The sequence below is a fragment of the Cylas formicarius genome, unplaced genomic scaffold (genome assembly GCF_029955315.1).
Source record: "Cylas formicarius isolate icCylForm1 unplaced genomic scaffold, icCylForm1.1 PGA_scaffold_8__14_contigs__length_24414737, whole genome shotgun sequence".
NCBI lineage: Eukaryota > Metazoa > Arthropoda > Insecta > Coleoptera > Brentidae > Cylas > Cylas formicarius.
The window spans coordinates 23,692,169-23,718,097 of NW_026844361.1; the positions used below are offsets into that span (position 1 = coordinate 23,692,169).

Genomic DNA, 25,929 nt, shown 5'->3' on the forward strand with positions numbered 1-25,929 from the left:
ATAATGGCGTCCCATCACCGTTTCGACCCATTAACAACGCTCATGAATATTCCGCGGTTTTACAAAAACATATACGTATACAGTCGATAGGTCTGGCAATCGCGGAGGCCGGTCGGCTACCGCAATCGTCAAAAACGCTCTGATATCGTATTATTTCTCGATAACTCGCAGCCCAATAAGTTTCCGCTTCCTTTAACGAATTCCTACAAACGGAATTGATAAGCTCCTAATCGGGAGTTCAATGCCTCGAATGTCGACTATCGATTAGACATAATTGCTAAAATGGGCCGATAGAAACATAACGTCGAAGGAAAAAAAACCGCGGCGGCATTTCTGTGGGAAACTCGAGGGGAGTCGGGTCGGGCCCGCACGCCGGCGATAGCGCATGTTGCGAGGGAAAATATATTCACGCGTCTTTTTGATTATCAGCTATCGTGCGAATACGTTGACCTGCTCTTCATAAGTTTCGAATTATGTTAAGTTTTACGGGGTCGAAATGTAAAGAGGAGCTGTGAGTTGGCAGCTTAGCTTCAAGTCGAACACTTAAAATTTTGAGTTGACGTCCAGAATCGTACTCCTAAATGCATCTATCTACGACAAATTTCAGTTTTCAATTCAATTCTTTGGTACAAGTCGACAAACGTAGTAACGTTAGATTATGCTGATGTAGTCCATTCAAAACTTACAGATTTAATGTCAAGTGACCCATCTTTTAAGATAATGATGTGCAGCTTCTATGGTTATATTGTGGTAAGTTCTCAGGACGGCTAAAAAAAATCCCATTTTTAAAAAGAATGTCGTGATGGTTTTCATATGGTTCCCGAATTAAGTTGGATAACGAAGAGCTCTCCTTTAGCGAAGACATCACATGTCTTGAATATCCAATACTCATCAAAGTTAAATCAAGTAAAAAATCACTTCTAAAGGTCGGGGGTTTATTTTGCCGGATTGGTCAAATAACGCTGAATGAATTTGAAAACATTTTTTTCTACTCCCTTCTGTAAAATACCTAATTATACACCTATCTAGCGATCTTCCACGGATCCGAACCACTCCCGGGTATTACTGAACGGATTCGGGAGCAATCTGCTGTTTTCAGAGATTGCTGAAGTTTGTCAGTTCTGATGGTAACGCTAGTGAATGTATTTGTGTTGTTTTGCAAAAGCGTGTTGTTTATTTGTTAAATAAGTACTAAAAGTAGGACCTTAAAGTATTTCAAAGTTACGTTGAAAATTTTTCCATTAAGGAAAACTTTATATCGCGTGGAAGACTACTTAGAAATTATACTAGTTTTTACACTGACAAGAAATTAGTGACGGGAAGTTCTTGACGAAGCATATCGTCTTTACACTGCGAGAACTCAGAATTCAACCAACTCATTTAGAGGTTATGTTTGGCTGGTTTTCTTTCTTCTACAATAAATAAAAATTGTACAAAAATTAGAAAAAGAGATGCTGCCCTTGCCCCTATAATTTTTTGCTGCCTAGCATGGAAACAAAGATCGAGCCGTGGCGAGACAAAGGAGGAGGGTGAAAAATGGTTAAAAGGGAGTTTAAAAAGGACCTTGAATAGTTTAAATAGTTTTCGAGGGTGTCAAAAGATTTGATAAAATGCTGACTAGTGTGAAAGCTCAAAAGTTCGAGATGCGACAAGTGGTAACTCTAGTAATATCTTACTGAATCGCAAAGCATTCGAATGTAAGATTCCATTCTTCGTACCAAAAATTAACAGTAATACCAAATAATTATAATAATAACATAACCTAGATTTGTTTAACGAGTAGTTGATATCAAAAACTATCCATGTGAAACTAGTATAAGTGTAAGAGATGCGGAGAACACGACCCTACGCCGTCTAGTACTGAGACTAAGTCTACATTTTTAGCTAGGAGAAGAGCCTGATCAATTATTCTATATGTCTATTAAACATCGGTCGTAGAGCGAAACTAATTAAAAAATTTAATACCGCCCGATAGGCTGGCGGCCACCGCCGAGACTCGTTGGCAAAAATAAAAGCAAACTCAAGCAAAAAGCATAATATATGCATCCGAATCCGAAGCCTATCTGGGAAGCAGACTCTCCTTTCACGGTCATATGGAGGGAGTAGAGAAAAGAACACACACACACACACACACTCACACAAGCCCGTACGAAAACAAGTGGAAAAGAAAATCGTAGATAATTCGGCATCGACGCCGCGTATGGTGTTTTTCCTTTTTCGATTCGAGAATGAAAGAAGAAAGGGAAGAAAAAAACGGAAAAATCTATTGAAAAGCGTCTAGCGCGCGCGCGGGGCCCTCAATAACCTTTTGTTTCAATATATACGTAAGATAATGTGTGTGAGAGCGGAAGCAGCGGACTAAAAAAGTCATTAGGCTGCCGCGTGCGATTCGAAAGAGGCGCTACTCTGCTAATCACTTTCTTTGTCGGGGGGTGGGTTGGCGGTGTCGCCTTTTTGATTTTTTTAGAATACTCTATATTCGAACCGCCGTCGCAGTTGAAATTTGAAAGCTAGAGCTAGCTAGGGAAGAATCACTAGATTTAAAGCGGTAAGCAGTCTAAGTTCAGAGTTTCAGCTTAATATTTAGTTGCAATATGGTTTATAAGCGACGTTAGCTGTGTGCGAGTGTAAACTAACTTAGAGAAATCTAAAAAAACAATTCCAAGTCACAAGGTACGGATCAAATTTGGGTTTCGAGATCATTATCGTAGTTAGCCAGATACGAAGCTACAAATCCAAATTACAAGAGCAATACCCATGCTACAAGTTCGGCTTGGAATGGTACATAACATACATATTCATAACATAGATAAATTAGTTTTGAAACAGCTAAATATAAAGTAACAAGTCTAAATCTTAGAGTCAACAACATTTCCAAAGTATAATTAGCTGAGGGCAAGATAAGGTCCAAATTCGCTTATCCGGAACTGAGTGATAAGTAAACGATGATTGAATAAAAGTCCATTTTAGTTTGGGACAAGTTCTCAGTTCACATTTACAGGATATAGTTCAAATTAGGAGCGACAAGGTTCCCAATCTGAGTTGCAAGAGCATTGCTGACGTTGCAAGTCCAAGCTAGCATGATACAGGTCTAGGAGAAGCTAGACATGAAGCTGGAAGTCGAAATTCACAGGATCCTGAGTTGGAAAACCATTTTTGGAGCGACCAGTCCATGGGAGCTTAATGGGAAACGTTATATATGGAGTTAAAGTCTGTTCATAGATATAAGAAAGTGACTAATTGATTCAATTAGAATTCAATTATTTGGGGTTTTGTTAGGAAAGATACTAAACAATATTTGTTTATCTATGAATGTATTTATGCTTAAATCTAAAATAAAATTACAAATTATTTTTGTTACCTAATATACCAGCATAATATATCAGCATCACTATCGCTATCATCGCCTGTTCTAATTATTATTTGTTCTATATTATTATATGGATATACGATAGTTCTGCTTGTTAAAAACTTCGGTTTCTATAAGTTTGAGGACATTGGAAAAACGTTGTTACGACGAATGGCAGATTTCAGTTGGTGCCAAACATGTTCAGTGGGATTAAATATACAGTGGTAAGTTGGAAGCCTTAAAACTGCATGCCCCAGATTTTTTGCATAATTATCACAGACGTATTCCTTTTGTAGGTTCAAGCTTTGTAGAACCTCAATTGATAGCTTTTTGGTATAATCTTCGTGAAAATAAATGTCGTTATTATACATGTAGTTTTTTATTGTTGCTGTGATAACTTGCATTGTCCATTACAATTACGCTATTAGTAGGAATGTTTGGAACTAGTTATTCTTTTACCTCTTTTTGATGGCGCGTTTCTTTTACACTTATCAGTTCAGTCAACCCAACGCTTTTCATCCAAGTAAATAATTGGCCTTTGCTGTTCTCTGTAAATCCTAATTTTTTCTAGATATTCCAGTCGCCATTTCCGAATTCTAAAAGATTCTACATCCCATGTGTTGAATACACTTCCATAAGGTAGTTCTGCCATATTTAACATCCGTTTCATCTTTTTCAAGCCTTCTAATTAAGATATCTAATGTAGGCACGCTTTGTTCCTCGTATAACTCGTACACTCGAGAAAATGTCAGCATCGCTTCTTTTTTTTCCTCGCTGAAATGGGATTATCCACAATTTTCCATACAGTTGATGTTGGAATTTTCACCAATGTGGCTGTTTGTTCTAAAGATGCTTGCTTGCTGGCACCACGTTCAACGAGAGTCAAGTAAACATTGTTTGTAACTTCTTTAGTCTCAATAGAATAGTGTTTTCTACATTTGGGCGGGAGCATCTCCTGAGATTCACTAGACTCTCACATATTTTGCATAATTCGCACACGATTCAACACGAAATAATAATGATTACTAATAAACTTGAACTGAGTAGTATACCAAAGCAAAGAATATTAAACACAGGTAGGTATAAAATTATTTTCTATTACGGACCACAATTTTACATGAATTTAAATTCCGAAACTTTAGGTTGCGTTGTATATTAACGACCACCCTTGGATAATCCCATTCAAAAGCAATTGGCCACTTTCTTATATCTACGAACAGACCATACCAGTCCAAAAATACAGGATGCAGTCCGAATTAGGAGCAACGAGCCCGCATTAGCATTATTCAAGACTGGATTAGCTTATGTCAAGCTGCAAGTCGCCGGCTACAATCAAAAATTCTGAGCTGGACGGATCGCACGGCGGCATCGAAGGTATTTCGTTGTAATGGCAGGTCTAAAACGGGAAAAATGCACGCGTATAAGTCGCGAAAGGCGAGATATATAAAGGCAAACTATCGGCAGTTAAACGGCCTGCGGAACGGGGCGGGGAGGCATATAAAAAAAGGAGTGCATATAACCATATTTACACACGTACGTAGTCGGGCGCGCACTCGAACGATTCCGTACATACTCGCAGGGTTTTATTTATTCAGTTGGCTTTTATTTGAGTCATAGCATGCGATATAATAAACTTCCACTATATTTCGAATAATTTACTGCGAGAGATCGGACGGCAGGATAAGGCGGCAAAATATTCGTTACGGATAAGCGGAATTCTTTCGGATTGTTATAAATTATAAAGTAAAAGGGTGAGCAAGAGCGCCGCCGCCGCTCGCGTCGCGGCTAAACGATGACGGTTTATATTTATACCGAATACCGTAGATAAGTTTTATACGGCGTTTCCCGATTTGTGTTGTTATTAGGTTGAGTATGGAGCGTCGGCCGCCATATTGCGGGTATTTTCGCGACGGCCACGCGCTAGACACAGGCTCGCGTCGATCGCCGTAAAGGTATGGGTGGGCGGTCGGCAGACGCCGACGCCGTCTAGCGGCAGGCGTCTTAACCGCGCTGTTCGACCTTTGATTTAACATAAATATTTTTTAAGTGTCAATTAATTAATTATAAAAATTTAAAATTAGTTTTGATGAAGACGATTTCCTTTATGAAATGGGAAATTGTAACATTTTCGTTAAAATACAATTTATTTGAGTTTTATTCTTCCCATTATAATAGTTTTAATTAGGTTTAATTAAGTTAATTAAATAAATTTCTAAGTAGTAGTAGTAGTAGTTAATAAATGCTAATTCTATTTCACTAGTATTGTTAAAATATATGTTTTTTTTTTTAATTTTAATTAATTAAATAATTGACTTTATTATTTAGACCACAATTAAAGTTTTTTTTTTAAGAAATGAGAAATTGTAACATTTTCGTTAAAATACAATTTATTTGAGTTTTATTTTTTTCCGTTATAACAGTTTTAATTAGGTTTAATTAAATTAATTAAAGCTAAAGTTACAATTATAGAATAGTTATTACATTTTAATTCTATTTCACTAGTATTGTTAAAATATATGTTTTTTTTTTTAATTTTAATTAATTAAATAATTGACTTTATTATTTAGACCACAATTAAAGTTTTTTTTTAAGAAATGAGAAATTGTAACATTTTCGTTAAAATACAATCTATTTGAGTTTTATTTTTTTCCGTTATAACAGTTTTAATTAGGTTTAATTAAATTAATTAAAGCTAAAGTTACAATTATAGAATAGTTATTACATTTTAATTCTATTTCACTAGTATTGTTAAAATATATGTTTTTTAAATTTTAATTAATTAATTAATTAATTGACTTTATTATTTAGACCACAATAAAAGTTTTTTTTTAAGAAATGAGAAATTGTAATATTTAAGTTAATAATTTGAGTTTTATTTTTTCTGTAATGGTTTTATTTCGAATAAATTTAATGGTTTAAAGATAAAGTTTCAATCAAAAAATCTTAGTTATTAAATTTTAATTCTATTCCATTAAATTTGTCCTAGTTATTAATTGAATTTTTAAAAAGCTTGTTATTTCTAGAATTTTTTAATTAATTAATTTTTTATATATATTTATTAAAGTTTAATAAATTAATTAATTAGTTTCATTTTTCAAGCTTTGAAGAAATTTTTTTTTTTAAATAATAAGCTTCAACATTTAAGTTATAATCCAATTTATTTTCCGAGTTTTATTTTTTTCTATAGTATTAATCACGAACACAGAGCAAAGATATACAAAATAGAGAAGAAAAGAAAAACAATTAAATCGCTTTGCAAAGCATCAAACAACATCGATTTTTTTTCGATTCTTTTTTTTGAGGGAACATTATTTTCAAAAAAAAAAAGGACGAAATTAGATTGTGAAGGACTGGGACTGACAATCGAAAGGCAATGCAAAACTAAAAAAAAAAAACAATAGACTGATAAATTGGTTAAGGCTGGATCTTCCAGCAGACCATCAGGTCAGCGAAGGACAAGAGGGTCTCACTTTCAGCTGCAGGAGTCTACCGCATTCCGTGTTCATGCGGAAAGGTCTACATCGGGACTACCAAGAGATCAATGGGAACGAGACTTAAGGAGCATAAAGCAAGCTGCAGGCTAGGACATACAGAGAAGTCTGCAGTAGCTGAACACGCACTGAGCAGCGGGGAACACAGGATACACTTTGAGAGCTGTAAGTTACTAGCATCGGTCAACGGCTATCACAACAGACTAGTCAGGGAAGCCATTGAGATACAAAAACATCAACACAATTTCAACCGAAAGGAGGAGACCCTTAGACTCAACCAAATCTGGAACCCGATCCTTAGGAACGCCCGAGCAGTACCGATCGATATCCCGAGACCAACCGAAGCGGAACAAGCCCCGCCCCACCACCAATCGGCATAAATACAACCTGCGCAGGAGAAATCGTCAGTCTACGTCCAACATCGGAGATTGAAGGACCTCTGAAGAAGCTCGCCACTCGTGCTAGCGAAACGTTAGGAAGTAATTCCAATCGACCACGGCCTTTAAACCCGAACCAAGATAATACAATAGACTGAGATTGAGGAGAAATCAATTTCTTGCTAACAAAAACATTTTCGTCCGACACGGAGCCGTCCGGATCAACAACGCCCGAAAGAAAAATGAAATAGTTTGTATTTACCGTCGCTTATAATATATTTTTCGAAAATAACCCATTTATTAATAGACGTCGTCGGGTGAGACGCCGACTCTCATATGTCGGCGACGTATTTACGATAGAATACGTCGATAAATTTTTTTCTTTTATCTTTTTCTGAAGCGGACAGATTTTTAAATTGAAATAAACGAGTTACAACGTCCATTTTATGGGTTTTACATATTTTCGAAACGTTCTATTTTCGTCGCGCGCGGGTCGTAAAAATTTCGAACGACACGATTTTTTTTTTCGCTTTTCGATACCGCCCGCGCGTCTCGACGAACGCCGGTAATTATTAGTCATCGAGTGCAATTGCACGCGTTCATTTCGATTACTTAAACGGCGGGAAAAATGTAAAAGAAGGGCCGAAGAAATTTTTTTATTTTTAGAGATAATCGTTAAAAATATTGAAAAGGACGTCGAGAACCGCATTTTGCGGCCCTCAACCACCGATTTTTAATAACATCACTTTATATTTAAAATCCGACAATGCAGCGCTTTTCAGGGCAGTCCAGTTATTTAGGGGTTTTGATCGACTCTCAGATCGTGTAAAAAAATATCATTGTATATCTTTTAGTATATGTTTTTTTTGTTATTAAATCAGAAAGAAAAAAGTATACAGCAAGGTTTAAAAAACAACTATAACAAATAACAATTTGCAAACAAAATTAACCAAAAAATAAAATAAACAAAACTTTTGAAAAAATGGTGTCATTTTGACATTAATGAAAAATGTCATTTTATATGTAAAAATCAGTGATTGATGTGATGACCTTTACTCGGCTGAAAAAATTTCTTTCAAAAATTGATTGCAAAATTAGCAATAAAATTATTTAAAAAAAAAACAAAAAAAAACTTATAAATTGTATTGTTGCATTATCCTTCGAATTTTACTCAGTTGGAGAAAACTTAAAAATTAATATTTTAAATTTTTTAGATTTTAGTTTTGAAAATGAAAACGAAAAAAATTCAAAGTTTATTTGTTTGAAAAATTAGGACTAAAATTATGATAAAAATAAATAAATTGTTTTATTGGGTTATTTTCATATTTTTACGATTTTTTTATAGCGATCTTACCTGATTGCAAAATTATTTACTCATTAAACAAAAAAATAATTCTTGCCTTTTTAAGGGAAATACAAAAATAAAATAATACGCAAAAAAATTAAAATTAAATGAATAAATGAATAAAAATAAATAATTTAAAGTTAATCCGAAAAATAATTGATTTTTGCGTATCCCAATTTTTACGTTTTAAAAGGGGGGGAAGACAATCTAAACAAATTCTCCCATTAAAACGAAAAAGAGAAATGAGGAAGCTTTTTCTACTTCTTCGGATCGCAGATAGAGGGGGCAGGCATCACATCGGGCAACTCGACATTTTCCACCGTATCCCAAGAATTAATCATTAAAAATCATTTATAACCGTCTAAGTTCATTAAAAAAACCGACCTTTTTACTGCCCGGCCATTTCGACCCGCTCTCTCACTCTAATGACATAATCAAGATAATGACCGAAGCACACACGTAGACCCCAGGCGGACGTCTAAAAAGCCCATACCTAAAACCCGTATATTAGTATCAAATTTCGAAAACCTTTCGTGTGCCAATTTATTTTATATTTCCGAATATCCCTTTGCGAATTTTACGGGGGGGGGGGGGGGCACGACGAGGCGGGTGGAACCCTTTAATGTTTCGGCAAGGGTTCTCCCGCCCCTTTGTTTCACTTTTCGGGGGTGTATTTAATATCGCCGAAGTCATTCCGATCGTCCTCGTGTTCCATAACCTGGGCAACGTTTCGACAATGGGCCATAATCGATGGATATTTTTTCGCTTTTTCGGGAAATCCCACTTTTTTCATTTGGGTATAATTTTACTTCCTTTCCCGTGTTATTGTTCGTATATTTGAGCATTTTTACTTCTCCGTGCTAGTTTTTCAATTCAGTGAAACCTTTTTTTACTTCTATGTAACTCTTCCATGTCATTTTTTTTTCGCGGTCTTTTTTACTTTTGCGCTACGCGGCTCATTTTCTTGACCGATTTTCCGAATTAATTTTTAAGTTCAGTTTTTTACTTTTTCGCGGTCTTTTTCGGTTGTGACATTTTTTATTATTTTTTTTTTATTTTACGTGACATTTTCTACTTTTCTCAGATTCCGCACGATTTTCGGCATCACCACACTACCTTGCCACAGAAATTTTTACTTTTTCCTAGCAGGTGATCATAATGTCCCCCCCATCCTTTAACTTTTTTATTTAACGTAAAATAAAACAATATTCTAGAATTTATAACTTCTTAGGTGGCTGTGAAGTGGGTAGTCACCAAAAAACAAAATGTTCTGTTTATTACTGACAGTGACAGTTATCGGTTACAGATTTGGCAAAAAAAAAATTCTTATGAAGTGCCTTAATCTGAAAGAGAAAACCAATTAGTTTTAGAAACATTTGTTAAAGCAAATAAGAGGCTCAAATTGGTCAATTGTAATAGAACCCGGATTGCAGAAATAAAATTTGAACAAAAACCCAACATTTGCGTAACAAAAATATCGGAAATCTCAAACGAGGAGTTTATTGATGAAATAAATACATCGTACCGGACGATTCGAACCACTCTCGATAAAGGAGGACACAAGACATTCAAAATTAGGTCTACGACGAAATTAAAGCCCAGCCATCGAGAAAAAAGGGTTGTTTTGCAGTAAATCTTCATTGCTACTGGGAATTTAAATTTCAAGGACGTCAAACTCATTTCTTCGACTTTCCTTCAAACGATAATGGTTATCTAAATTTTCTCCCCGACGAATTCTCTCAACAAGATGGAGGTCGCTTTTTTAAATCAAAGGTTTAATGAATGGCCACCCAACAGTCCTGACCTGACGCCGATGGATGCATTTTTTGATTGAAACAGAAGTTCAAATTCTAAATGAAGAATGTTCCAAATGGGGAAGCAGTTGAAAAATTCCATTTGTTTTGGTAAATTTTTAATATATAATAATAATAATGGTATAATAAATTATATTTATTTATTCTGAGACCTAAGCGGAGTCGATATTTTTGTCACTGAGTATCCCATTCGGTAATATAAGTAAATTGGACATCACAAATGCTTAATAATTTATTATGAAATACATTTCGTTATTAAGTAATGATAGATAGCACTCTACAATTACAAGATATTATTTATTTATTTTTTTTGACAGTTGACAATTGAGCAGTCCCAATACTATGATTTATTTTTCTTTTAATTTTCCGCGATCACTTGTATGGTGTAGGTCTTATTTTTTTCCTTATGCTACATTTATTATTTTGTATTTCCTTGTCCGTTTTTTCGCGATCTGGATCGTTTCGATCGTTTTTCCGATTAATAAAATAAAACCTTCAATTCCCAACAACAACGACGACGGTCCGGATATGACGCCTGCTCCTAAAAGGATTTCGTCCGCCCCACCCCCGCCAGCACGTAATCGGTTTATATCGGTGCCGACAAGAGTATCTTTCGACAAAAACCCCGTAGTAGCGATTGATTCCGCCCCCTTTCGTCGTCGCCGTGTTCTGTCTTAAGCCCGCGGAGCGTGAACGCTGGCGGAAAACGGAGTTTACCGCTTGTAATCCTACTTTACGAAAGTTGGTCGCGCGAACGGGCGAAAAAAAAAATAAACGCAACGACGACGATGTCGGGGATTTAATCCCGACGGTTTATTAATTTGTCATCGGACGCTCGGCCGCGTTGCCGGCTGCGACGGAATCTCCCTAAAACTTTCGTATTACGTTTTCCCGCTTAATTGTCCCTTTTGGCTCAATTCTTTCACATTGCCGCACGCCAGGGATTTTATAAGCGGTTCAGATTCACGTTTTTTTCAAGTTGTGCTTAATTTTCAGTTTTTCGATATACATATCAATTTCCGGAGTCGTTTTTCATTTTTTTTTGTCTTCCCCACACGATTGTACACGTTTTTTGTTTTCCGCATAATTCTTATCTTTCTTCCTCATTTTTTAAGTTTCGGTGTCATTTTGTACTTTCCCGTTTTACGATTTCCACGATTATTTTTCGGTTTCCCCATGTGACTTCTTACTTTGCCGAGTGTTTATTCTATTTTGTATGTTTTTTTTTCTTCAATGCTCGCTTTAATTTATCGCACGAAGCGACAACGTCGCCCTCGCTCCGATCTTTTCCCCAGCGGCATCGTATCAATATTTATTTCTCTTTTAACGTTCTTTTACGATCGCAGCTGTTTAATTTCTCATCTATTAATTCGCTAATTACAAAAAGTGCTGCTGGTAGTGTATAACCCACACAACAGTTTGTAGTTTATTGTTTTTATTGGTCGGCCCCGCGGCGCAACGATCGCGATGATTAACGACCGACGAGATTTCGTTTCTTCACCCCCCCCCCCCTTCATCCACCATACCTGTTATACCGTTAATTTAAAAAAACAAAAAAAGAAAAAATTCAACAAAAAACTTAACGTTAATATTTCTTTCGCCCTTTATGGTTAGAAGCGTTGGCCTAGAGTGTGAACCCTATTGGCAAATTAAAAAATATACATTAAGTGTCGATATTTTAAGAACTACGTTTCTATTAAGTAGTTAAGCATAGTTAATTTGCCGCATTGGAAAATACAGCGTTGCCACGTCTACCCGAAATCAGAGCATATTGGAATTTTAAACAAAACACATATCGCTGCGAGTACTGGGTTTTAAGCTATTGATTTAGACGGATCACAAAAATATTTAGTTTGGGGGGGCGCCCTGGAGCACCTCAAAAATTTGCTAACCAAAATTTTTTTTTTTCGTTATTATAATTATAAATTCTGGTTATTCGTAGATTTTCAGCCCTTTGCGTAATACCAGTGCCACAATGGGCCGCTTAAAAAATCTAAAAAAAGCTATTCCATATTATTACAACCGAATCATAATTAATTTATTGAAAGTGTTTTTTGGATAACTCCCATAACAGATAACAGTATGCAAAAAGTGTGTTGTTATATTAGTAACTATTTTTGGGTGGGTAGGGGTAAAAAACGATAGTAAAAAAAGTGAAACAGTGTGTTGTTATATTACTAATCCCTCCATAAAATTTTAGTGTCCCTCCTTTTCTTTTTATGATAAAAAATGAAAGCTTTATAATTTTTGTTGGCTTCTTCAGAGCTTGTGTGCTTGTATATTCTTTGAAGGAGAGAGAGAGCTAAATAAGGAATGATCGTTGCCGCGTTTGATTGATTCCCATATTGGTGAAAGATAAAGATCTGAGTCGCGGTTAAGATTATTTGGTTACTTGCAGATTACACGCAACAATTTTAGTTTTATCAAATAAAATTCCGGTATCAAGTGTGGGGTCGCTTTCGAACTCATTGTCTTTGGGAGGTTGTGGTGAAGTGTATTTGGTGATGGAATGCTTAATATCTCTAAAGTTTGTTGTTTTTATGATGTGTAATTAGTATAATTTTTTTTTTTTTTTATTAAGAAACCAACGCCTTAAATACGTTTTGAAACACCTTGTACATTTTAACATGGGTCCATTAACACATTTAAAGCGGGCCGAAGTCGAAGGGCTCGTCGGGCTCTTTTCTCTCACGTTTCGATTTTTTTCCAGCGCCGCCTCAAAAGCAATAAAAGCGGGGAAAATTATCGGAAAAATGACGTGATTAAACGGTATTCGGGTGACCCCTCGCGGCTCCGAACGACGTACCAGATACAATCAATTACCGATATAGAAAAAAATCCGTGTTTTTTTTTTTAATATATTTTCCCCGATCACGTGAATCACGATTCCTATTATATCTTCGATTCGCGTGTCTCCGGCGCCCACCCTCCGTTTTATTGCTCGCTTCTTTTGTCCCCCCGACCCCACACTCCCCATTACCCCTCGCGTTCCCTCCTCCGTTTTAATGCCTTTCGACAACAATATTCAATAAAAGTTGCCGCGAAAAATGCCAAATTATCTTCGATATCGACGCGGGGAGGGGGCGTAGCGGGGATACTAGTCGACGCGTAACAAAAAAATTCGTTCATTTCTTGTTTTACCAGCGGAGTATTGCAAGGATCGATACTGGGCCCACTATCACTTCCGTTATTCATAAATGACAGAACAAAACATCAAACATTCGAACAGGAAAATAAAGAGGAAGAAAGAAAGAAAGAAGTTTGTTAAATTTTTAAGTTAAGAAAGTGTGTTTACATAACTAAGAAAAGTATTTTCCTTTGAATATGAAATGATTGTGTTCACTATTAACTCAGACGCAGCTAGGAGGAATTATTGTATCAGAACACAACTCATAAGAAGCATAACAGCGCCGTAACACCAAAACTCCAAAAACTGAACCATACAAAGCATCTGCGATATATATGACGCAAAAAAAAGCCATCAGCTCTGTATTTAAGAATCAGACTCTGGTGTTGGTCCTGAGAAAACGAAGATTTTATTTTTTCAAATTTAAAAATTCGCCATTTTATTTCTGTTCAGAAGTTGCAACGAAGAAATGTTTCCAAGACCAAAATCTTACATAATACATTTTTTAATTGTCCGTTGTAGCTCAAAAACAATAGGTGCGTCTCGTATCTACAATAATACATGAGTCTCTCCAAAGTACGCATCACAATTAGATCTGATCTGTACATATGTAGCCCATGTGTTAAATCGGTTTTGGTTTAGTGTTTTCTCTCGGTGACGTCCGACTTACCTCTTTATCTTTGGTAGCGATTTCGTTCTCGAAGGCCTGATGCCTGTCCATGTTCGATGTGTCTTTGTTTTCGCAGTTGATCGTGGCCGGGTTGTTCGATAGTTGTTCTTTGAGCGTCGTCACTTCCTTTTCTGCCAGCGTCGCCCGCTGAAAGCGAAAAATGCAGAGGTTGAATCATTTTTAAGCCTCTCGGAGTGTGCGCAATTGTGAAGAAAGCTATACCCAAAACCTAAATGTTTCCAATCCAACTTTCAAAATAATATTATTAATATTATATTATATTTGTTTTAAATTTTTGTTTTCACTTTGGCTGGGTTCTAATCGTGGCCCTTGTTCGAATGGCAGACAAATTTAATAAAAGATATTTTTATATTATTTTTCCATTTTTAAGCCTGTTAAGCCTGTAAGCGACAACGATTTAACGACGTTGCCGCTTCTTCGAAAAAGAAGAATTAATTTTGATCATCAATTTCTGGTTATATTTGTATACCTTCCCATATCTATTTGGAGCGGCTGACAAGAAATTACAGTACAACCTTCGTATTCGTATTTGCCAATGGAATGGGGGCCAAAATGTTTCTAATATCTTTCAATTCTTTATTGCGAAATTTTCCTCAAGTGACTCCAGTTTAGATCGAGTTCGCTGTTTAAAACTGCAATTCGAAATAAATCGACGAATCAGCTCTCGAAGAAACGCGTCAAGTATAAACCAGCCTTTACGGATTAAAAATCGTATTGTTATGAGGTTAGGTTTTACGCGATCTTCGCATCGCGGTCGGCTCGTCCGAGCGATTCGTATGCGCGTTTCGGCGGCGAAGACGCGCGAGGCTGAAACCCCCAGAATCCGAAAAATTACAACCCATTCTCGCATCGAAAATTTATTGTGTAAGGGCTACCCACACGCGAGCGTGGTCCCTTTCAATGGGCCACCTTTTAACGAAAACGCGGGCCCATTGTAGTCTGGGGCAGCAGAGTAGCCGGTTTAGTCGTTACGTCCTTGTCAGACGCACGCCGCTAGACGTTTACCGTAGGCGTTTCGACTCGGAATGAAATTATGTTATGATTCAGAACGATCAGGCGGGCGTGGCCGCGCGACGACGAGACTTTTGACTGCGGCTGACTTATACGTAATTTCTGAATAATCTGAATATGAAAATCGAACGCTTTTTGTTTCCGCCCGTTTTGTATTTTAAAGTTCATTGTGTTCGCGGCGGGATGTGGGCGGATGCGCGCGGTCTGGTGTACCCGAAGAATACCCCATGACGACGGTCGCTGATTTTAGTAAATTCAACCCGCCGCAGCCGGAAAAATAGTAGTCAACTATCGTAAATTTGCGTGATTTAGGATTGTTTAACAAAAAAAATAGTGACTTTAAGGAAACGTTGTTTTACTGAAGTCTCTTGAAAGCAAAAAAAAGTATTTTCTTAGGTAGTTATTTTGTTTTGTTTTGCGTGGTGTTTTGATTATTTTTTTAGATACATTTTTTTGGTAATTTATTCTTACAATATACCTAACACATTTTTCTATTTTTTTATGACCTTCCATAACCTGCCTCAATCTTCGTCGTGTTATTGTCATTGGGTAAAGTCATTAACAAAAAAATTATTCTCGAGTGACAAGGCAGAGTTGGGCCATGTATGTTTCTTTCTTTCTGATATATTTCTTGAATGTTGATCATTTGTGGTGGTACAGATTGTGAAAAATGTTCGGTCAGAAGATGGATTTGTCCTAAAGTGCTTGCTGTTGTCTGCAAAGAATATTAAGGATTCTAGCTTGGATTGTCATGAGTTTAAGTTTTCCATTGCATGGATTTTTTTTCTAAAGAATATCTTATCTTGCATACCTTGCACAGTTTTATAAAAAAAAAATTAAAACATTACTTAACAATTTTTCGACGCTTTAATAGGTTTGCGGCACACGGCGCGCCTGCCTTCCGCGGGGGAAGCGTGGGGGGGGGAAGCTAATAATAAACCTAGCAGGTATTTGGAGGGCTACAATTAACGGAAATGCGGGAGAGAGGGAAGTTTCAATATCCCGCATTCCATCGTTAAGTATGGCACTTTCGCGTTGTTTTTCTTTCGCCAGTCCGTCTGTCTGATTGGAACGCGAAAAAACGCAACTAACCTGGTCCTCGTCGCCGTCGTCATGGTGACATGAGTGACGGAAAATTAAAAATGTTCTACGAGTCGCAGTTTCCATTTTGGTTCCTTATGAAAACACATTAAAATGTCTCCCATTGTATTGGTACTAAAACAATGAATTTTTTAATTTTTCATTTCTGAGATTGGTTATTGTTTGTTCTAATTTTTGAGGATTTACAGTCGTTTACAGTGACATTGCTATTGCCGCCTGGACGAGTCACGTGTTTCTTTGCGAATTTTTGAGGATTTACAGTGGTTTATGATGAATTACATTTACGTGAAGGAACCCGCCGTAAATTATTGAAATTAATGGTATTTACACAGAGATTTATAAGGATTTATTTATTTCCGTTAAAATTCGAAAATAAGGATATAAATATTTGGTAGAAAATCGTATATCAATGAATTCCATTCAATTCTTGAGTTTGGCGGGGAGGCGGGGAGCAAAAACGTTTTGATCGCTCAAACGGGGTGCCGTAAATCACACCCCGTAACGGGACAGCGGCAAATCGACCTCTTTGACCCCCGGCGAACTAGTCCGGTGACTCATAATCAAACCAATATATACAAAAAAAAACAGCCTCGACAAACCGAAACCTGAACTCACCCCTTGAAACCATTCTTACATATGGTCAGTATGCAAATCGGCACGATACAATCGCTTATAGCTGCGCTCTATAGAACTGTTATACAGACGAAACGGACAGGGCCGTACCGAACATTTTTTTAGGAACAATTTCACATTATCTACTTGTTTACTTTTGTTTGGAGTCTCTTGATTAACAATGAATTATCAGTAGAAGCAATGGCCCTGTTTAATCCTAAATTCGGATTTAGTGTCGATAGATAGCCGTCCAGGTTTTAACTAAAAACGTTTCTCTACTCATCTATAGATGGCAGCACAGATAAAATAATTTTCAGATGACCAACCAAACAATTTCAATTTATTTTCACCATTCGTAACGGGCACCACCGCACAAGGGAAGTATAAAAAGTGTGGAAAAATTCTCGCCCAAGATGTGGGTACAAAATGTGTAGGTGGAAAATTATCCAAAGAAAGGCCAGAAGAAAAGGAAAAATAATTTCTTAAAGACGTTTAAAAAAATTATTGTGAAGGCTTGAAAGGCTAAAACATGGTTGATAAGCGCATACTTGGGTAGTTCAGAGTAGGTAGTAAGGATTTTCCTCTTGAATAATTACTTAATTTTAAATTGAGAGCAAACCACCAAGTGTGATAATAAATATTGTATTATTTTCGCAATGTCGAATAATAGCCCATCGGCGTTGCAGAGGATATATCCTGAATCCATGCACCGCGGCCCCCTTACGCACGAGAGGGCGCAAAAACTCACCCCTCTAAGACAATGCCGTCTATATTTGAATATTTGATAGTGATTTATGTAGTTTGTTCGGTCGGGGTATCTAAATCCCGTAGAGAGAGCGCGCGTATGATATTCACCCTAAGGGGGCTGAGGGGGGAGGATCGTGTGAGGATATTGAGTTACTTTTGGGTTTGCATATGCGGAATATTTAATAACCCGGAAGGAGACGGAGTCCTATAAATCATCCGATCGCGACGCGCCAACCCTTAAAACGACGGGACGCCACTGTATTTTTTAAAAACCATTTCGACGTGTCGGTCGGCATTAAGACATCGCCGGATGGCCATCGTAGCCGTTGCCGATCGAGCGTTATATTTTTCTGATGGGGGAGGGGGTGTAATACGCGTAGTCGCTGGCGTCGGATTTTCTCATCTTTCCACCGGGTGAATTATACCCCCATTCGGGCGCGCACCTTCCCGCGAACCGCACGGGGCAATATCTCAACTTTATTATAAAAACAATGGCTTTGGCGCCCCATTCTCTCGTATCCCTCAACTTTTTCGATCGCTGCGCGCAGTGGCGTCCGTAAATGCGAACGCAGAACGGTTAGAACGAGAAACGAGCTTGCCTAATATTCGGACGTCCCGTATAATATAACACCCACGACTCGATGCGTCTACCTTGTATATTAAAGAATAAAAAAATAAGTAAAAAAATTATTTTAACCTGCATATTTATGGGATGCTTCCAGTTCAAAAGTTCAAAATAAAATAAAAATATATATATATATATATATATATATATATATATATATATATATATATATATATATATATATAGTAATGTAAGCAAATAGATTTGCTTATTATACAAATACCCTTATGTGTTGTGTCTTCGAAGCTGAGCTCAGTATAATATGAAACAAAGAAAAAAAATGAATGGACGAATGAGGTAAGAAAATATAAACAATTAGGCACACACTCTATATAATAAAAAAGCTCAAATATGCTACATAAAATTAATAAATAATGAGTAGGATAAGCAAACATCATTATATATAAAAATTGTAGAGGTCCAAAGCTTACCTGAATTACCTTACATGTTATTAATTATAATTTAATATAATTAATAATTAATTCGCAGATACTGCCGTGATACAGGTTATAGCTTACCTTTTTCCTATGCATAATTTGTTTTTAGTTTACCTCAAAATAAATTTTTGAAAAGAAAGTAAGAGAGAGAGAGAGAGAGAGAGAGAGAGAGAGAGAGAGAGAGAGAGAGAGAGAGAGAGAGAGAGAGAGAGAGAGAGAGAGAGAGAGAGAGAGAGAGAGAGAGAGAGAGACAGAGAGAAAGGAGAATGAGGTGTTTCGACACGCGCGCCCCTGGTTTTGCGCGGGAGCCCACCTTATTATTAATAAAAGCGGGGAGTAACGGCGTCGGCGGCGTCGGCGTATATGCACGGGGGGCCATATATTTTGATTTTTAATTCGGGCCTTGGAACCGGGGATACTTTACCGCTCTGATATTCAGCCAATAATAATGATCTTATATCTCTTTTTCGCGGGAGACGGCGCCTCCCGCCACCCCCGCCTAATCAGTTATTTAAATTTTATGACTTTTTCGGGGAGCGAAACGCGCACTCGTATTACACGCGCCGCGCTTATTGCTTTCCGGGGGACGTAAGGGGGTTGGGAGGGTACCATTTTTCCGTGTCGTATGCTCCCGTACCGATGGTGCGTATAACCTTGACGGTGTTTGCCAGACCAAAATAAACCCCGGGCCCCAGCGGAGAGACAAAACTTTTCGTTATTAAGTGGGCATGTCTCCAGATCAGCGGCGGGGCTCGATAATTGACAAACGCCAGATGCGCCAATGAAGCTCGACATAACGACGTCCAGGTTCGTCTGAGTGTGACGGATAAGTTTTTACAATTTTTTTTTTTTCGTCGGGAACATTAGATGACCAGCGAACTACTTAATGACTGTTAATTTTCGACACAATAATTCTCGTAATCATTGACATCGAAGTATTGCTTAATTTAAGATAGTTTTGGTTAGTTAGACACTTAATATGATACTAAAAACTGAATTTGCGGCATTACAGGACAGCCAAAAAAAAAACCTAGACATTTAAATAGTTCGAAGGTTGCTAACAATGCATAAAAAGAAATATAAGAAAACGGCCATTGAAGAACTAAAGAGACTTAAGAGGGAAGCCATTGGGTCTCATATACTGGCACAAACCAAATGTCTTCTTGAAGATATTTAAGCAGAAAAGCAAACTAAATTTTTTACGTCATTTGCGAATATAAATGATATTTAAAAAAAAAAGATCTCATCTTATGATTAAATTCGATGTTTCAATGATTTTTTGAGCTGTGCCCAGTTTTAGAAATATTTTTTAAAAGCAAATTTAAAAATAAACCTCATAATATGATACAAAAAAAGTAAAACGACTATTTATTTATATGTAATACAACATTTTTTTCAAGATATTGTTCAACATTGATAGAGATAAATAAGTTAGAGACATTAAACATTTTGTGACTTCATGATCGGGTATGGTCTTACCGAGCATTTTTTTTCCGTTATGGAAGATGAACTAGCATCTTTATAACATTGATTTTCATCCTCTTTTTTTTAATATCTAGGTTCAAAATTTTATTATAATTATTAGTTATACTTATACTTATTATATTTATAATATTTACCAAGAAAAAAAATGGATAAAGTAATTCTTGGCTGGGAAAAAAAGGAGGTGATAATTTATAGAAGTGCTGATAGGAATATGCATTCAATAATTGCCAAAGAATTAAAAAAAAACTAATAATTTTAATTTACTAATTAGAATTGGTGAACAAACATTTTAATTAATGCAAAAAAAACAAATAACGATTGCTTCCAAGTATCTAAACTGACTGGTCGACAATATAAAAAAAAACAACGATAAACTATTTTAGGTTCGAATTTTTATTTGCATTATACACACAGGCGCGCGTTCCGATTATTTAAACAATTTAGAGAAAACGCCGATCGACGCGCCGACTTGATTCTGCGAAAAATCCGACATCACGGAACAAAGATAAACAATCGCAATGTTGCAGCTCGCCGCAGTACATTGTTATAAATAATTTATGGCGACCGCTAATTTGTTTAAACGCGTTTGCCTTTGTGGATGTTGCGGAAAGAGTTTGTTAAACCTGAGACGTTGCGCAAACTCGGAGGTTAACATACTTCTCGATTGTCCGGGGGGTTCCGCGGGGTTCTAAACTCGGGCCCCTTTCCATTCATGTTACTGATTAGTTTTGGTTAGACCGAATTGTTAATTACATTTTTTTTTTGGAAAATTATAGAAAAAAATTACCTTAAAACAAAAATTTTGAAAATTATCATCGAAAACGGTAAACCGCAACATTAAAGTATAAAGTATAATTTTGGAACAAAGAAGTTGTGAATTACAGGCGAGAATTTGAAAAAAGGTAAACCAATAACATCAGGATTCCGGCGTCAGTGATCTTATCCTCCGGTTATATTAACAGCGGCTGAAAAGCCCGGGCCTATTATCGAGAAACCGAACACATGTACACCCGACATATATATTTTTTTACTTATTAACAAACCATCGATATTTATTTTTTGCCTGGGGCGACATCTGCACGGGGACGACGTCTCTCGCGTCTACAGGAAATCTAAATCATTTTTGAGAATATCTTTTTTTGATCTCGACGGGGTTCGACAGTCTCTCTCGGGCGGATTTTCTCTTTTTTTTTCCTCTCCCGGCGATATATTTAGATGCTTATTAGCTGGTTATTTTCGAATAAAGACAACGGCGTCCGTCGCGATTTTATATTCCAGCTAAAGCTTTTGTTTTGGTTAGTAAGGCATCAAAACTAGTAAGTTTTTCCTCACTAATGGAGTTTGTCCCACAAGTGGCTGTTCAACCTTAGTGAGAAATATCTACGGTCTTGGCTGCAAGATCTTTTGACTAAGAGAAAAGTCTCATTATCTTTTGAGACAAGTTTAGTCGCGTTAGACTTAGAACTAGTTTTCACTTGTTAACGGGTACTGATATAATTGAGGAAATAATATACGATTTCTGGTCAACCGTCTCCTAACGATGGTGTTGATTTTAAGGGTGTAAGCTTCCAGGTAAACTTCTTGTTTTGGTTAGTTATAGATATCAAACATAAGATGACCCATCTGGATAGAATAGTAGTCATACTTAGTTTGGGTTGGTTAGTTAGGAAAATAATCGGCAATTTAAATTCGATCGTCTTTTATTAAAGACGGTGTTGATTTTACGAGTGTAAACTATCTAGGCAAAGTTCTTCTTGTATTAGCTAGCTGCCAAACATAAAAAGCTAGAATAAAAGATCTAGTTCGACTTTTTGAAGAATACGCACCAAGTTCTCCGACTTCGTCACAAATGGAGTTTTTCCTGCAAGCCTGGATGATTTGGGGGAGCAGTCTGTGCTGCAAATTTCTCGACCAAGTCTCAGATATTATCTAGACTAAAATAGCATAGAGAAATGTTAACCTGCAATGTAAAGCAAGGTTAGACTAATACTAAGACCAATACGAAGGCACAAGCAAAACAGGTCAAATGAGCTGAAATCGGATGATTTTTTGATTGATTAGGTACGTCATTTAAACGTACTAGCCTCATAGTTTGTACTGTGACGAGGAACATGAAACGGGTGCTGCGTGTTGATCTAATAGGAGCAAGCAAAATAAACCAATATGTGAGATCAAAATCGAACAATCAGCCAATGCGTTAGTAAGTTGAAAGAGCAGAAAAATTCATGACGAGAACGCCTGATTACAAGAGGCAGAATACAAAAGAGAACGAAAGAGAAATTTCTGGACTTTCTTTTGAGAAAACCCACAGTCATAAAACACATGTTTATTATATTACTCAGAGTTTAAATTAATTCCCAAGACCATTATGGACGGCAAAAGCTCATTATCTATAGCATTTAAAGAGTTTTAAGTCGTCAGCAAATATAAAAAATTGGCAGAATCTAAAACATTAATGAAGGCCATTGACAACTAAATGAATGAGAAGTGGTCCAATGTAGGATCCTTGAGGAACTCTTGAAGTTTTATAAGACAAAAAGATATCAGCAAGGCAGGTCCGCAATTAGCTACACAATTTCAAGTTTTAACTCAGTATCCTCATGAGGATGAAATCCAAAATTTCCTATGAGGAAACGTTACATACATGCTTATAATACGATAATTTTTGAAATAGGTCCAAGAAAACTTGTTTCCCAGAATTTTGAAATACTTATGGGCCTGGCCAAAACAAATGAATAACTGGTAAGCAAAATAGGATGAATAGAGTCCAGTTCCGCCCCTTTGTTGATGTTCAGATTAGTAAGTTCCGTGAAAAGATTGTGATAGAATAGAAGAGACAAGTTAGCCGCCGCCACGCAAACTTTATTTAATGTCCACAATTTAGTTTTGATAATAATTGATGGTGGGTTTGAAATATTTTTAAAATTAGTCACTTTCACTTAGTTTCGGTTAGTTTTTTAGAATTAGAATTGGTTTGCACTTAAGGACGTATAGCGGGTACATGTTAGGAAATAACAGATAATTTACGTTCGACAGTCTCTTCTTAACGACCGCCGTGTTGTTTTTTTTCCAGTGTAAGCTTTCTAGGTAAAGCTCTTGTTTTGGTGCGGAGAACACAAGGAATATAGGTGAAATAGTCGACACCCGACTCTTAAATATTATGTTTATGCTCCGGGGCCGATTGAATTACCACTTGATAAAGTTCCGATGCAGATATGCAGAAAGTGAATTACCGAGAACGCTATCGAACGAATTACTTTGTAAGCTCGTTTCGTGAGAAAAAAAAAGATCGACATCGTATCAAACGGGATTGCGTACGTCTGTTTATACTGTTCCGTCTGTGGGTACCATATAACGGGCGTGTCAAATTATAAAAATGTTGAAAATTAATCTAAAAGAGGCATTAGCAAGAAAAAAACAGTCGACAGCGAAGTATTAAAAAATAGAAAAAAAAAATAGAAACGTCTTTTACCAGTTTTCGGTAGTTATTTATAGAACAGAGAAATACAAATTGAAGAAATAATACCTTCGATTACTACAACACTCACCAATCAACAGCTAGGTCAACGGATTTTTTAAAAATATTTAAAAAATATACCAGGTGTGTTCAAAAGGTTATCCAAAAAGTATTTATTTTTTCATCTGTCCTATTCACCCAGATATAACACACTTGTACCAACCTTTTTTGGTATAGCCTTGGGTTCTTCATTCCAAAAGTCGCACGTGAATACGGTGGCTGAGGCATGATTGTGGTCTTGTTTTTGGCCAAAAAGTTAGACACAAGCAACGATGAGTGAGCAGCTGTATTATCGTGATGCAATTAAATGCATGCATGAATGCAATGCAACCCAATTGTTTTCTTCGTATTGCTTGCTGACTACGCCACGATAGCCAAAGAAAACAGTAAGCAAAACCTTGACATTTGATGGAACTTGACGTGCTTTTTTTGGTCTTAGTTACCAGTTCTGACCTTTTTGAACATACTAGGATCGTCATTGATATAGTTTAACAGCACTTGAACGATGCTCCTTCGACGCTCCTTTTGTCGGAACAAATTTTGCTGCTACAAGTTTCATGCAAGAAACTTCAAAAAAAATTGCGTGGCACGAGCCAAGAGAGATGATGACGTCTTCAGCTACTTCTCTAATAGTGATTCGACGATTTTTCAACCCCATTTGTTTCACTTCTTCGGCGCTTTCATCAGTTAGTTATTGACGTTCTGGGGCCTCCGAGGTTCGACATCGGCGTCTTCTTGGAACAGTGTGTACCAGTTATAATTTTTTTTTTCGCCCGCCATATGCATTTTTATTGAATAATAATGTGTTTTTTATAATAGATTATTATACGTTTGTGATGTCAATTTATCTACAAACCGTCTTCAAGGAATATCCGAATACGATACTACAATAATAATATGGCCACCATTATATAAATCAATATAAATTTCATTGTATTTTGAAGATTATTTATATTAAAACTATTGATGGGTTATTGACACAAAAAAAGATGAGGGCAAAAAAACAAAATCCGAATGTCCCCTGATTAACTTCACCAAGCGGATATCCTTCGTTCCCTTTTTTTTTCGAGGGCAGCCATTCCTTCCCATCCCCTCCTTCATCCGCCGTTAATTTCGAAGGTTTTATTCTCGAAACGATCCCAATTTAAATAAATAAAACGACAGGGAACAAAGAGGGGGTATCGGGTGACACGCGAACCTTCACATTACAAAAATGCAAATGATTGACGAAAAAACAAAAGCGCGGCCGACAACTGCGACGAAACAATCGCAGGCCGGGGTCGGCCTCTCCCACGCGCGTCGCTAATGGACAATTTTTCAATTGAAAAGTCTCCCCCGAAGGGACCGGATTCCGAAAAAGAAAACAAAACGTCAAACCCGCGCGTTAAGAAAGGTCGCGGCCACTTTGTATACGGCCGTTTCCGGACCGTTCTTGTTGTCGGGGGGGCCCTCACGACCCCCCCCTTCGATTAGTTTTTTGTAAAACTCGCGCCTATTCGTCCGCTATTAACGCGTATCGCAGGCGGCGCGTCGACGGAGCCCCGATACGTCCAGCGTGCCGTGACGAAAACAGGTGCCTGATCGCCGAAACAATCGAGCGTCGTCGCCAGCTGGTTACCCGGACGCGACGGTTCGCGTTTTGACCCGCACGCACGATCGCACGGACCGGACGGCGCGTTATCAGCTAAATATGTAGCTTTTAATTAAAGATATAAGAGTTTATTTTCAGTTGATTTATCGAAGATATATGAGTTTATTTTCGGTGACGTGTTTGACTGAGCTGACTGAGGATGAAGCCCTTGTCGCCGGTGAGAGAGCTCAGCTAGATTTCCATAGTAAATTCTCAGCATTTTGGCTGATGAATTTAACTGCCTTGAGTACGGGCGCGAGAGTCAGATCAACAAATCTTAAATTTGGAACATGCCAATAATATTCTTCTTCTTACGTTAGGACCGGGTCCTGTGTTTTCATCAAAGGTTTGCCAAGAGTATTTGGGATGCTGAGGGACAGCTTTTATACCATCTTATAGGTGGAACAAGATTGGGCTCAGTCTATCCCCTTGTCTGATGCCCGTTGAAACAGGTATTTTATTGCCTAATTTGTTTGTCGGTTTTACAAAGGTATAACTTTCGGTGTTCAGTTTTTCGATAACTCTTATTATATTTACATAATAAGATTGAATATAAATATACTGGGCAAA

General features: G+C 37.1%; 1 protein-coding gene across 4 annotated transcripts in view; it reads right to left on the bottom strand.

Annotated features, from left to right (window-relative positions):
* The window catches only part of LOC132706124 (homeobox protein cut), a 91,686-nt gene that overhangs the window by 30,237 nt on the left and 35,520 nt on the right, over nucleotides 1-25,929 (bottom strand). For all 4 annotated transcript variants that reach the window (XM_060677263.1, XM_060677260.1, XM_060677262.1 and 1 more), the window contains exon 2: nucleotides 14,174-14,320. In XM_060677263.1, coding sequence (XP_060533246.1) covers nucleotides 14,174-14,320 — 147 coding nt within the window. The remainder of the gene's footprint in view (nucleotides 1-14,173; nucleotides 14,321-25,929) is intronic.